This window comes from Pan paniscus, chromosome 7, assembly GCF_029289425.2.
Source record: "Pan paniscus chromosome 7, NHGRI_mPanPan1-v2.0_pri, whole genome shotgun sequence".
Taxonomy (NCBI): domain Eukaryota; kingdom Metazoa; phylum Chordata; class Mammalia; order Primates; family Hominidae; genus Pan; species Pan paniscus.
This window is the reverse complement of record NC_073256.2, coordinates 47,085,090-47,100,174: the sequence shown is the minus strand read 5'-3', so window position 1 is coordinate 47,100,174 and position 15,085 is coordinate 47,085,090. Positions and strand designations below refer to the sequence as shown.

Genomic DNA, 15,085 nt, shown 5'->3' with positions numbered 1-15,085 from the left:
ATAAAAATACAAAAAATTAGCTGAGCGTGGTGGCACATGCCTGTAATCCTAGCTACTCAGGGGGCTGAGGCATGAGAATCGCTGGAACCTGGGAGGCGGAGGTTGCAGTGAGCTGAGATAGTACCACTGCACTCCAGCCTGGGCAACAAAGTGAGTCTCTGCCTCAAAAAAAAAAAAATAAATAAATAAAAGAAAGAAATAAAGAAAGGATAAGGCCAATAACATCAAATAAAGCTGGGTTCATGGAGGGTGACGACTGATAAATATATTCTAAAAGAACTCTGATTCCCTCCCTCCTTATCAGTGTTTTCAGCTGGGACCCCTAAATTACTGTAGAAACTTCCTAACTAGTCTTACTCATAATCTCCTTCATTCCGATGCTATTGCCAAGTGATTTTTCTAAAATACAAATCTGATTTTCTCACCCCAATGCCTGAAGTCCTATGATAGTTTCTCACTGCTGCCCAGGAAAAACGCAAACTCCTCAGTATGAATTCCTCTCCTTCAGTTGCCAAAACATGCAGTCTATGCTCTAGCCATACCCACGTACCTAACTGCTTGCCTGTCTTCCTTGCCTCTGCATGTGCTGTTTCCTTGTCTTTAACTCCCAACTGCCTCCTCTGAATCCTATTCAATGTAGAAGTGCCATCTCTTTTGCGAAGCTTTCACTTTCTATGATTTATTAAATGGTTTTCTTCTCTGAGATCCCAATGCACCCTGTACATATTTTTACTATACCTATTGAAGTGTATTGTAATTGATTGTTTACTCTTCTGTCTTCCATCTCTGCATCCCTAGCACTTAGAAGAATGCTTCTCATATAGGAGTGCTAAGTGGAACAAAAGAAGGAAGGAAGGAGAAAGATCCTTGTGGTTAAAATGGAGTCACTGGTGATGTTAGAGGGTACAGTTCAGGCAGGTAGAGAGGAGAAAAAGACTACACTTTCAAGGCATAAAGGATGGATTAGGGAGAAGAAAAATATTCAAAATAGTCATTTCAAAAATCTAGGCAGGAAAGAAAAAGGAAATGGATAAAAGATAAATCAGCACAAAGAAAGACTGTTGCTCTTTTAAACACAGGGTAGCTGAACAACAGAAGGTAAAAGAAAACAAGTTGAGAAGAAAAAGAAGATTAAAAAAGTACAGAGAATCGGATTCTACACTAGGAGGACAGGGAGAAGACTGAGACTGACAGGATAGAAACAGCTGTGGAAACAGATGTTTTCAAGTGAACACAGAATCCTGTCAGTTTCAGGTATTATAATTTTCATTCTTTCAGTTTCCCAAAAGAAATCTTAAAAAAAAAAAAAACCCAAAAAATATTTAGCACATTCCTTTTCTCCAGCTGCTAATATTAATTTCTTACCAATCTCTATCATTTCTTCTATTTTTTTTTTTTGAGACAGAGTTTTGCTCTTGCTGCCCAGGCTGGAGTGCAGTGGCACGATGTCAGCTCACTCCAACCTCCACCTCCTGGCTTCAAGTGATTCTCCTGCCTCAGCCTCCTGAGTAGCTGGGATTACAGTCGCCTGCCACAACACCCGGCTATATCATTTCTTCTTTCTAAATATCTTTCAGGTCAGCTCTTCCTCTCTTCCCACTGCCACCATTCTCCTATAAGCCTTTATCATCTCTCAAAAGAATTACTGAAAAGCTCCCAGGCAGTTTCTAATTCTATTGTCTCATTTCTCAAATTTAACAAGAAACCCACAGCCAGGCTTCTCTCAAACATTTTCTCTGTGAAACCAACCCCCTCCCTAGCCACCAGAATTAATCACTCCCTCCTCTGTGCTACTACTGTACCTAGTAAATAGGGGTTGGCAAACTAAGGCCTGCTGGCCAAATCCTATTTTTGCAAATAAAGTTTTATTGGAATGCAGTTATTTCTATTTGACTACATATTGTCTATGACTGCTTTCATGCTACAACAGCAGACTCAAATAGTTGCAGTGAAGACCATATGGCTCATAAGGCCTAAAATATTTACTATCTGGCTCTTCACAGAAAACATTTGCTAATTCCTGAACTATACTGTCATACTTATATGTTAGTTCAATTGTCAATTACAATAATAACAGAAGCTGATATGAGGTACTCACTGAGATAGGCACTGTTCCAAGGAATTAGGTATGCTATCTCATTTAATTTGTACAAGATTATTAAAGAGGCAGATATTACTATTTTCATTTTATAAATGAGGAAGCTGAGGTTTATCATTCCAGATCCATGTTCTAAACCACAAACTTACTACACTATCTTTCTAAATAGACTGTGAGCTTACCAAGAGCAAAGATCATGCCTAAGTCATCTTTGTATTCTCAGGGCCTAGCAAGAGTGCTAGATGTAGTAGGTGTTCCATAATTGTTTACTAAATTAATCTTACTAAAATAACCACTTTTACCCTGTCTTTTCCCTGCTCAATCCCCTGCAATAACTCCCATATTGCTTACTGCATCAAATCTAAACAATTCTGACTGACTTTAAGTCTGACCATAGTCTGGGACAACTCTATCTAGCAAAGTTCAAAGGCTTAATTATGTTCGACTTCTATTTCAGAATTGGCTGCTCCTCTTTCTTAAGCTGTATGATCATAATTCAGCTTATGAAATAAACTACACTACTAACAAAACTCACCTGCCATCACGTGATCTGTGGAGGCTGCCGTGGTAGCTGCTCACTTTGCTGTGGATGCTTCCTGCTTTGCTTCTTTGATCATCCACCATAGCCAGCTGAGTTGAAGAAGCATGGGTGGATGTTCCTTGAGTGGAAGTTCCCCTTGACTTTCTTATGATAGGAGTATTTGGATCCCTCAGGAGAGACTGAGCAAAATCAGGTTCCTGGAGTACCTGTCGGCTCTCATTCACTATCCTAGACAACAAAATAGTAAGTTTAAGATACATACCAATCTTCCTTCAGACCAATAAGCAATACTTCTCTGAAACACTGATATTATTCTTGAAATTAATTGCTTGCCAAATTAGATCTATAGGACTGACATGAAGAAACATTGTTGACAGAGGAAAGAATATAACAACAATCTATGTCAATCTGTCCCCTAAGGTGATATGATGGAAAAAGGCCTGTGTTAGAATAAGGAAATCAGGATTTTAGTTCCAACTTTATCAATAAAAATGTGATCTTAAGCATGTCATTATCTCCTCTTTCTTTCCTTCGTTTCTTCATCTATAAAATGAAAGTATACAATTTCTTCATTTCTAAAAGGTCCCTTTCAGCCAAAGAAATCTGTCATTCTCAAGACACTGAAATATTATGAAGATATAACTAAAACAGAAAAATTGTTTTCTTGCATGGTTTATATAACTAGTAGAGGCTTCACTGTAGCATGGATACAACATTTTTTTAAGTTGTAAGAGCAGTTGTTTTAGTCTACGAGTTAATTTTATGCAGAAGCAGTTGTCTAGTGCTGGAATAAACATGAGCAGTCATAATTAGAACAAAACAAAATGAAAAATTAAAGTTACAATTAAGTCTCAAACATATTAGAAGCTTAAAGGGAAACATTTAGGGGAAAAATTGTTGTTAAGAACAAAAAATTTTAACTGCTATCAAAGGACTAAGCAGACAGATGGCTTACGATGATGAACAAGGCAGTAATTAAATTAATACAAGAGCTAATTAAACAGTTGTAAAGGTTAGTGTCTTGGATTATGTAAATAAAGGACTTACTATGAAAACTCATAAAGTTAAAATTAGATAATCAATTTCATTTCAAAAATAAAACTCCAGCATGTAAAGATTGGATCATATATTGAGAAATTACATATATTATAAATTCTCACATTATAAAAGGATTGTCATTATTGCTGTTGTTTTTCTTGTTGGGGTAGATGGGCTGAAGGAAGTCTAGTACTTATTGAGTACTTTATATATATTCTCCTTTGAATCCTCTTAATAATGTCATCATTACAGAGATTCATGTCCTAAGAGTGTATTTCTAAGGGAATATTGGATATCTATTAATAATAGATATTGTAATCCCCATTTCATAGACAAAGAAACTAAAGTTTTAAGAAATTAAAGAACTTTCAAAAAATCACACAATGAAACCAACAGTCAAGGATCAAACTTAAGTTTAAAGTCTTAGAGGCTAATCACAAGGTAATGATAAAACAGTGTTTACATATATCTGGAAAACAAAGTGCCAAAAACATGACAGAAAAAAGAACAAGTCAAAAATAGTAAAAAAAACAAAAATATGGATTCGTTCCTCTGTAATCAACGGCCTTATTCATATATATGTACATCCCACCAAGTCATTCTTGGTTGTTGACTTTATTTTCTAAACTTGGTTAAAAGTGACTTCTAGTTGTTCCAAAAATTTAACTCACCTCCAAATGGTGAAGGTTTGTCCCCTCATTTTACACATAATGTCCAGAGAAATTAAGTGAAATGACCCAGGTAATCCAAAAGAGGATTTCTAAAAATATTTAAATCTATGTCAGAATTATTAGCATAAGTATGGTCTTAAATCTGGCTTCACTTGAGGGGAGAACATTAATTTGATTAGCACAATGTTAGAAACCAGTCTACAGCACAGTGTAACAAAGTAGTTAAGAGCAAAGCTCTGGAGTCAGACTGGGTTTGAATCTATATGTTAGCAATCACTTGTTATGAAATCTTGGTTCTATGCCTCAGTTTCCTTATCTGTAAAATGATGTCCTCCATCACAAGGCTGTTTACAGCGTTAAATGATTTAATGTGTAAAGTGCTTAGAACAGTGCTTTGAGTATTAAATGTGCCCAATAAATTAGTACCCATTATTATTATCTTATAGTCGTTTCCCAAAGGCTAACCAGACAAATGCTAGAAATAGCCAAAGGGTGCCCACGCTCTTGAATGCCAGAATAAGGGGCTGCCACTCCAGCCCAGAGCACATTCTGGCTTGGAAGATCACAATGACTGTTGCTTGGGAATCCACAGCTGCAGAAAACCAAATGGAAGGGCCCCTGAGAGTTTTAACCAGTTTCAAAAGGATTTCGGCCCAACCAGTATCCCTGCAAACTAACTAGGATAAATCTCTATAAGGAAAGCTTCAGTTTTAGCTCTATCTGGAATTTCTAATGCAACTCTATCACAGAATTATTTATATATGGCCCAGAGGTGTCCAGGAATGTTTAATTCAAGTCCTTTCCTCAGCATTGTTTTACTGTGATTACAATACAGTTTTCCAAAGAATACACAAATAAATCACAGTAAATCCCATAAGGGAGGACACTCTAAGAAAGCAGGGTCTTGGCCTTTTCTGTTTGCTATCAAATCATTGGTATCCAAAAGTAGTTGGTGGCACATAGTAAGCATTCAACAAGTCTTTCAAAGAATGAATAAATGCCTAGAAGACAAATTTTTTTGGTTGCTATTGAGTGAACTCATCCCCTTCTTTCCTTCTCTGCTCTACAAAATTATATTTAAAGGAGAAATGCATTATCTGATATCACTAGTAGCAGTCTCAGATATCACAATAAGAAATGTATACAATCATCTCTCAATTTCCTCAGGAGAGTGGTTTCAGGACCCCCTGTGGGTGCCAAAATTCGAGGATGCTCAAGTCCCTTATATAAAATGGTGTAGTATTTGCATACAACCTCTACATACTTTAAATCATCTCTAGGTTACTTACAGTACCTAATACAACACTTTATTTGCATAGATTCAGTGTAGTGCTCAGCATGCAGCAAATTCAAGTTTTGCTTTTTGGAATTTTCTTGAATTTTTTTTTCCCAAATATTTTTGATCCATTGTTGGTTGAATCCACTGATATGGAACCCCCAGATACAAAAGGCTGACTGTATATTAAACTGTGATGTTAATATAATTTGTATAACAGAAATTGTTAATTACTGGTATTTTAGTAAATATAAACTTTATTAGTGAGGTTGAAACTAAAGTAACTTCAAATTGTATAAGAAAATGACATTAACCAATACAAGGCACATTCTACATATAATTTTAAAATATTTACAGACTACCCACAAAAAAATCATTCTTCCATGGATCCTAGATTAAGTAAAATCATAAGAAATATAGAATCCACTAACTTAGAGTTTGTGATAATTCAGATAGAGATACCTATGAGACTTAAAACTGAGTAGAGTTTGAAATCATTTGTTCCACTGTGAAAACTGAAGGGTCTTGTTTTGTTTTTGTTTTACAAACTAAGGTACAAAAATTTAAAGATTCCTTAAATATGCCCTTATATCACACTGTAATATGCAGTATGGCCAACTATGAATTACAATAACCTCTAACACATTTCAATTAATCTACTAATATCATTTTTCTATTTGGCTTTAATGTACTATATTAGAATGGAATAAGAGTATTTCTTTATATCACTTTTGGTACGCTTGGAAGAACAATGGACAACTGGAGACAGAAGTTTATCTAGCTCTTATCAGTAAATACCTGTGTGACTTTGGCCAAGCACTTAACCTCTATCTTGGTTTTCTCATTTGTAAAAGAGAAATGAGAATATATGTCAACCTTCAAAGGAATATCAGGAAGATCAGATAAGAATGTAGAGAAAAGCATTAATTTGCTTTTAAGACAATTACAATTTGAATTTTTTTCGCAAAGATTGGACTTCCTTCAAGTATTCTGAATTAGTACAGGAGGCCTGGTCATCTTCTGGACTACTTGGCCATCTTCTCAAAGTAAGTTTTTAGTTTTAAATTAAGACATGCTACTGTGCCAATCATAACTGGATACTGCTGAAAATGTTACAGTCTTGTTTGAATAATTCTCCAAATCCAAGTCATTTTAACATAAGCAACACAAAAAAATTTACGTAAATGTGAGGTTTGTGAACACTGTGATCATTTATTTCAACTTACTCTTTTTTCCTACGACCATGAAAAAAACTGGCCCATTCAAAGCATGTCTTTTTGCTTCCAACCCAAAATACAGAGGGAATGCCAACTATGAGAGCCATCAGGTATTTCATCAGAAAGAGAATCAAGTCTGGACGACTCATTTGAGTAACCTGGAAGAACAGAAAGAAAAGCATCTTAAATATATAAAAATAACTTTCTATTAAAGGCCATTATGAAATCTTTTTTTTTTCTTTTGAGACAGAGTTTTGTTCTTGTCACCCAGGCTGGAGTGCAATGGTGTGATCTTGGCTCACTGCAACCTCTGCCTCCCAGGTTCAAGCAATTCTCCTGCCTCAGCCTCCCAAGTAGCTAGGATTACAGGTATGTGCCAACATGCCCAGGTAATTTTTGTATTTTTAGTAGAGACGGGGTTTCACCATGTTGGCCAGGCTGCAGGTGATCCACCTGCCTCAGCCTCCCAAAGTGCTGGGATTACAGGCGTGAGCCACTGCGCCTGGCCCAAAATCTTTTAAATAAAGTAGAGTAAAATAATTCTACAAATTTGATGTTTTCATTTATAAGGTTTTATAGGTAATTTTCTTATTATGTGGAAAAAATATACTCCTGAAAATTTGGCAATAAATTTATACTCTATACATTGAGCCATATCTATCTATCTATCTAGATAGATGATAGATATTTGGCTGACATTAGTCATCTTCTAAAATAGGGAAGAATGGACAGCATTTGTACAATGGCGGGAGAGAGGCAGTGGTGATGTAGATGAACTTCTTAAAAGAGTAATGTGAAAATAAGATGCCATAGAAGGAAAACAGTGATAGTTCTGATTACTAAAAATTTAAAACTTCTATAGAACAAAAAGCCTTAAATCAAATTAATAGAATAATGACTAATTAGAAATATCAACTGTATTATCAATCAATAAAGCAAACCTAAGGAAAAGAAAACGAAGAATAGGCCAGGCGTGGTGGTTCATGCATGTAATCCCAGCACTTTGGGAAGCCGAGGCAGGCAGATCATCTGAAGTCAGGGGTTCAAGACCAGCCTGGCCAAGATGGCAAAACCCCATCTCTACCAAAAATACAAAAATTAGCTGGGCATGGTGGCAGGCACCTGTAGTCCCAGGTACTCAGGAGGCTGAGATAGGAGAATCGCTTGAACCGGGGAGGTGGAGGTTGTAGTGAGTCAAGATTGCGCTACTGCACTCCAGCTTGGGCAACAGAATGAGACTCAATGTCTCCAAAAAAAAAAAAAAAAAGATAAAAGAAGAAATAAAGTATTTGTAAGACAAAAAAATAGCAGAATTAATAACCCAAAGTTGGTTATTGAAAAAGGATAGGCCAGACTCCAGTCTAATCAAAACAACAAAGGGAAGAAAACAGCAAACACACAGACACAGAAATGATAATAAAGAAACAGATGCAAATAGAGAAAAATTAAAGAATCTTAAAAAGATTACTTTGCTCAATTCCATGCAAATAGACTTGAAAACCAATGGAAACAAATGATAGGAAAATGTAATTTAACAAAATTGACTCCAGAGGAAATAAAAAAATTTAAACAGATATATTATAGAAGAAATAAAGTTGTCAAACAGCCACCTCCTCAGAAAGCACTAGACCCAAAAGTTTCATAGGAAAATTCTAATAAACCATTAAAGAACACATAATTTCAAATTGTCTGAAAACACAGAAAAAGAAAACGATTAAAATTATTTATATAAAGCAAGCATAAAATTGTACTTAACAAAGCCTCCATAAAGAAACTATTTATTTATGTCTCATTTAGGAATCTGTATGCAAACAGAATTCAACAGCAAATTAAAAGAATAGGCCAGGACCAAACAGGGGAATGCAAAGATGGTTCAATATTAGTAAATTTATTTATAAATTCAACATATTATTAGATCAAAGGGAAAACATATGATCATCCTCATAAATGCCACAAAGGCATTTGATAAAAGTATTCATTCTTGATTTTTAAAAGCTGTAATAAAATACAGATAGATGATGAAGTCCTTAAAGACACTATGTATCTATATCTCAATCCAAAAGCAAACATCATGCTTAATGGAAACACCAAAAGCCACTAGAAATATTTTCATTAAAATATGGAATACAAGAAAAGTATCTACTGCCACCACTCTTAGTTTAACCATTTCAACAGCTCTAGACTGCAATTAGATAAAAGAAATAAAGGTTATAAAAACTAGAAAGGAGGAGGCAATGTGATCATTATTTATAAATAATATAATTTTATACCTGGAAAAACTAAGAGAATAAAGTAAAAACTATTATAAATTATAAGCTGGGTGGCTAGGTATGAAATTAAGTACACAAATAACTTTCACGTATATAAATATCAATTAGTAGATATAAGAAAGAAAATTCTTCATTTACCATTGTTATGGGCTAAACTGTCTCCTCTATCCAAATTCATATGTTGAAGTCCTAACTCCCAGTACCTCAGAATGTGACTGTATTTGGAGGTGGGGCCTTCAAAGAGGTAATTAAGGTTATGTGGGTAGATCCTAACCCAATCTGGCTGGTATCCTTATAAGAGGAGGAAATTTGGACATAAAGACACCAGGAATGTGTACACACACAGAAAGGCCATGTGAGAACACAGCAAGCAGGCTTCCATCTACAAGCCAAGGAAAGAGACTTGAGAGGAAACCAAACCTGCCAGCACCTTCATCCTGGACTTCCAGCTTATAGAGCTGTGAGAAAATTAGTTTCTGTTGTTTAAGCTACCCAGTCTGTGGTCTCTCATTATGGTGGCCCTAGCATACTAATACAAACTATAACAAAAGCGACAAAACACCTAAGAATAAATTTAATAAGAGAAATGATCTGTTTGAAGATGTTTTAAAACACACCCCACTTCAAACATGTTCTTAGTTAGAAATAATTTATCATAAGAATGCAGATCCTCCTTGATTTAGTTATTAAATTTGACACAATCCCCAAATTCCAAAAAAAATACCAAGAGTTATATGAGAATTAGACAAGTTGATTTTAAAGTTTACATGGAAAAACAATCAAGAACAAACAGGAAAGTCCTGAAAGAGAAGAGAAATACATCATTAAGCTATAATAATTAAAACTGTGTAATTATAGAACACAGTGTTTAATATAAGCAGTATTTAAGTAAGTAACATTTCAAATCATTCAGAAAAAATACGTTTATTCAATAAATGGATTCTGGACAGGCTTCTAGAAAAAAAATAGAGCTGAAGCCATACCGTATTTCAAACCTAGATGAATTTCTAAAAGATCAAAAATTCAGGCCAGGCACAGTGGCTCAGGCCTGTAGTCCCAGCACTTAGGGAGGCTGAGGCAGGTGGTTCGCTTGAGCCCAGGAGGCAGAGGCTGCATCGCGCCACTGCACTCCAGCCTGAGCAACACAGCAAGACCTCATCTCAAAGTAAATAAACAATTAAATAAAAACAAAAAAACAAAAATTCAAATGTAAGAAAAAAATTAACAATAAAAAAGAAACCATAAAGTTAAAGTTGTAAATGAAAGCTTTTATTTCGAGGAGAGAGATGAAGAGTGACTTTCTAACAATGACATAAAACTTAGAAGCCATCAAAAAGAGACAAGTGAGCTGGGCACGGTGGCTCACACCTGTAATCCCAGCGCTTTCGGAGGCCGAGGCAGGCAGATCACCTGATGTCAGGAGTTCGAGACCAGCCTGACCAATATGGTGAAACCCCGTCTCTACTAAAAATACAAAAATTAGCCAGGTGTGATGGTGGGCGCCTGTAGTCCCAGCTACTTGGGAGGCTGAGACAGAAGAATTGCTTGAACCTGGGAGGCACAGGTTGCAGTGAGCTGAGATCATGCCACTGCACTCTAGCCTGGGTGACAGAGCTAGGCTCCGTCTCAAAAAAAAAAAAAGAGACAACTGTGCTACATAAAATCCCACATTTCTGCATGGCCATAACTTTCACAACAACAGCCAAAAGACAATAAAAAAGCTGACATAAAATTGTTGCAAATTATATGGCAGATAAAAGGGCTAATTTCATTAATGAATAATAAACTCCTACAACTAAAAAAGCCCATGACCCAAAGAAAAATAGGCAAAATATATCAACAATTTACAGAAAACAAAAGACACACCTAGAGCTCAGACTCATAGTTAAATTATATGCTGGTACTATTTTTTAACCTATCAAATAGGTAAGATCCAAAAGTCTGACAGTATATTGCATTAGCTGTGGACGAATGTCCACAGAAGCAATATGATTTATCCATTCAACGGAATACCATGAGGGCATGAAAAGATACTGAGGAAGACTTTTCTCTTTTGGTATTGATCTCCAAAATATATCATTAAATGACAACAGCAAGGTAGGGGAGGGTGTATGGGAGCTACCAAGTGAGTAAAAAAAGAGGGAGCAAAGGAATATACTTGTTTGTACACGCATGAACATCACTGAAAGAGGATATATGAATTCCTTATAAAATTCCAAGTTACCCTTGAGAGGGGCACTGGGAAGCTGGGAAACACAGGCAGTGATAGAAGGTAGACTTTTCCCATATACTTTTGTAGCTTTTGGGTTTCGAACCATTAAAAACTTTTTTTTTTTTTTTTAAGACGGAGTCTCGCTCTGTCGCCCAGGCTGGAGTGCAGTGGCACGATCTCGGCTCACTGCAAGCTCCGCCTCCCGGGTTCATGCCATTCTCCTGCTTCCCAGAGTAGCTGGGACTACAGGTGCCTGCCACCATGCCCAGCTAATTTTTTGTATTTTTAGTAGAGACAGGGTTTCACTGTGTTAGCCAGGATGGTCTCGATCTCCTGACCTTGTTATCCGCCTGCCTCAGCCTCCCAAAGTGCTGGGATTACAGGCGTGAGCCACTGCGCCCAGCCTCGAACCATTAAAAACTTTTAAGAATAAAAAAACCCAGAATTTTAAAAAATATATGTATGAAGATTCTAACTATAAAAATAAGTGCTGGGTGGGGCACTGGGAAACACCCTCACTGTTGGTAAATTGGTATAACCTTACTAATATACAATCTTGTAAAACTTATAAAAAATTTAAATGTATATTCCATTTGATTCAGCAATTCTATTTCGAGAAATAACATCCTAAAGAAATAACAGGTCAAGAATAGGGGATTGTTTAAATAAATTATGGTACATCCAAATTACCAAATATACAGTCATTCAAAAAATAATAATGTAAATGAAAAAAGGAAAATACAGACAGTGGTGTGCTGGTAAATGTTTTAACAACTGGCTCTCTGGGTCAAGGGAAGCCCTGATTTGCAGTATCTGCCTATTTCGATGGTCATTTTCAAGCAACCAGTGTGATATCACTGAAGGTGGAACTGCATCTTATGGGCCTGAAAGCCAGCTACAGCACACAACTAGGTGTAGACTGATGTGCCACATATGATCACCATTTATGTTTCAAAATTATACAGTCATGTGTCACTTGACAACAGGGATATGTTCTGAGTGATGTGTTGTTAGGCAGTTTTGTCATTGCGCGAATATCAGAGTGTACTTAGACTAAACCTAGATGGTATAGCCCACTACACACCTAGGCTTTATGGTATAGCCTATTGCTCCTAGGCTACAAACTTGTACATCAGGTTACTGTACTGAATAATGCAAACAATTGTATTACAATATTAAATATTTGGGTATCTATTTAAACATAGAAAGGGTAAAATAAAAATACAGCATTATAATCCTGTGGGACCACCATAGTCGCATATGCGGTCTACGGTTGACTGAAACATTGTTATGTGGTGCATGGCTGTAATATCTATAACATTATTTATACATATATTAAATATGACTTTTTGGTATTTTTTTAATATACCAATATGCACTGTTCTGGCCGTCTATGACTGTGTAAAAAGCTACACCAAAACTTAACGGCTTAAAGCAAGAATTTATTATCTCTCACAGTTCTGTGAATTGACCGGGCTCAGCTGGGTGATTCCCACTTGGGTTCTCACATGTAGCTGCAGTCAGATGATGGCTGGGGCTGGAATCATCTGGATGTTAGTCTGAGCTGGACATACATACAGGATGGCTTCTTCACTCAAATGTCAGCTAGGATGGCTGGAAAAGACGGGAGCTGACTGAGAAGATCTCTCCCTCTCTCTGTGATTGGTCTTCTCAATCACCTTTCTCTCTTTCTGTTTCCCTCCCTTCATGAAGCCTTTCTATACAGCTTAGGGCCAGCCTGGGCTTCCACACATCTTGTGGTCTCAAGATAGTCTGACTTCTTACTAGAGGCTGACCTCTCCCAAAGCAAGCATTCCAATAGATCTTAGCAAAGTCTTGGGGTCACACAGAATCACTTTTGTTGCATTCTACTAATCAAAGGCAAGTCACAGTGCCAGCACAATTTGAGGAAAGGGACTACTCAAGAGCAAGAGATGTGGCTCCCTGGTTGGAGGCAGGGGGCTGCATCTCTCTGAAGAGTAGCTACCATAGTGGTTGCTACATATGGTTGGAATGTTTGTCCCCTCCATAACTCACATTGAAACTTAAACCTCAGTGGGGGAATATTGAGAGGTGGGGCCTTTAAGAGGTGTTGGGTCATGAGGGCTCTGCCTCATCAACTGAAAACGGGTTATCACAGGAATAGGACTGGTGGCATTATAAAAGGAGGAAGAGGGACTGAACTAGTACACTGAGCCCTCTCGCTACGTAACGCCCTGCATCAACTCAGGACTCTGCAGTTCCCATCAGGAAGAAGACCCTCACCAGATGCGGCCCCTTCAACCTTGGACTTCTTAGCCTCCATAACTGTAAGAAATGAATTCCTTTTCTTTAAAAATTACCCAGTTTCAGGTATTCTGTTTCACTCAACAGAAAACAGACTAGACACATAGGGATCAAAAAGTATGGAAAAACGTAAATTGTGGTTATATTGATTTGCAGGGGTAAAGGGGCTTTTACTCTGAGTATGTTTTATCATTTTCTTCCCACATATTTTGGACTTTTTAAAAAGTGGAAAAGACTATACGTGTATAATCAAAATTGACAAAACATTTAACCAGGAAAACTTTTACTGTATTAATGGAATGCCAAAAGTTCATGAGATACAATGTAAATTTATATTATGATAGATATCAACAAATGTTCTACAAATGAATTGCTCTAAGAAATTATCAAAAATTATACTGATATTTAATCTACAGTATATAGTGAATATCATAAATATGTAAAGTAAGCTATATAAATAAATCAATGATCAACTAGATAGAAAACACAATAAATTTCTAAATGAATCAATACCTAGGACTTATATTCTGCATACACAAACACATCCTTTCTTGCATTTTCCAATATGTATTCTCCAATATGGCATACTACTACTTCTTAAAGGCAGATATTCACATCATATTAAGGAGGAACACATGAATGTAGCAGATAAAACAGGTTGAGAAGCTTAAAGTACTTAGAACTGTGTTTGACACCTAATAAATATTCAAAAATGTGTTTTAGGAGCACTACTATCCCAGAAGATATTAACAGGTAATCCATATTTTATCCGATTTTATTTTACCGCAGAGTATCATACTCTGCGGTAAAATAAAATTTGGGTATTATGAGCCTCCTCCTCACCCGGAGGGATTATACATTAATATATTCAAGGTTCTGAGAAGTCCTGAAGAACTGTTTATTTTTGTTTACCTCAGTGTTTTCTAAGCTGATAGATATATCTCCCCCACTGAAAATTAAGGAGTTGGAATAGGTAAATTCTAAGGTTTATTCTAATAGCCTATGAGCCTATTAAGCTGGAAAAACTTTACTGGGGAATTAGAGACTAGTTTTGCTACAAAAGTTATTTTCCTTTTCCATGATTAAAAAATCTATCATATTAGTTAAAATATACATGTTAACCATGACTGTATACATTTTTTTTTTTTGGCTTACAAAAAGAGAAAATCTCATAAAAGTAGAGTGTGGGCCAGGCACGGTGACTCATGCCTGTAATCCCAGCACTTTGGGAGGCCAAGGCGAGCACATCACTTGAGGTCAGGAGTTCGAGATCAGCCTGGCCAACATGGCGAAACACTGTCTCTACCAAAAATACAATAATTAGCCAGGCGTGGTGGCAGGTGCCTGCAATCCCAGCTGCTCGGGAAGCTGAGGCAAGAGAACTGTTTGAACCTGGGAGGCAGAGGGTGCAGTGAGCCGAGACTGCGCCACTGCACTCCAGCATGGGTGACAGAGTGACACTCCATCTCAAAAAAA

General features: G+C 36.6%; 1 protein-coding gene across 5 annotated transcripts in view; it reads right to left on the bottom strand.

Annotated features, from left to right (window-relative positions):
* Positions 1 to 15,085, bottom strand: part of FZD3 (frizzled class receptor 3) — an 83,104-nt gene that overhangs the window by 15,612 nt on the left and 52,407 nt on the right. For 4 of the 5 annotated variants that reach the window (XM_055116400.2, XM_034965899.3, XM_003830781.5 and 1 more), the window contains 2 exons: positions 6,851 to 6,999; positions 2,634 to 2,867 (listed from right to left, as the gene is read on the bottom strand). In XM_055116400.2, coding sequence (XP_054972375.1) covers positions 2,634 to 2,867; positions 6,851 to 6,990 — 374 coding nt within the window. In that variant the 5' untranslated portion in view covers positions 6,991 to 6,999. Of the gene's footprint in view, positions 1 to 2,633; positions 2,868 to 6,850; positions 7,000 to 12,767; positions 12,938 to 15,085 lie in introns of those variants that run through there. The other variant, XM_063606684.1, reaches the window with a different exon arrangement.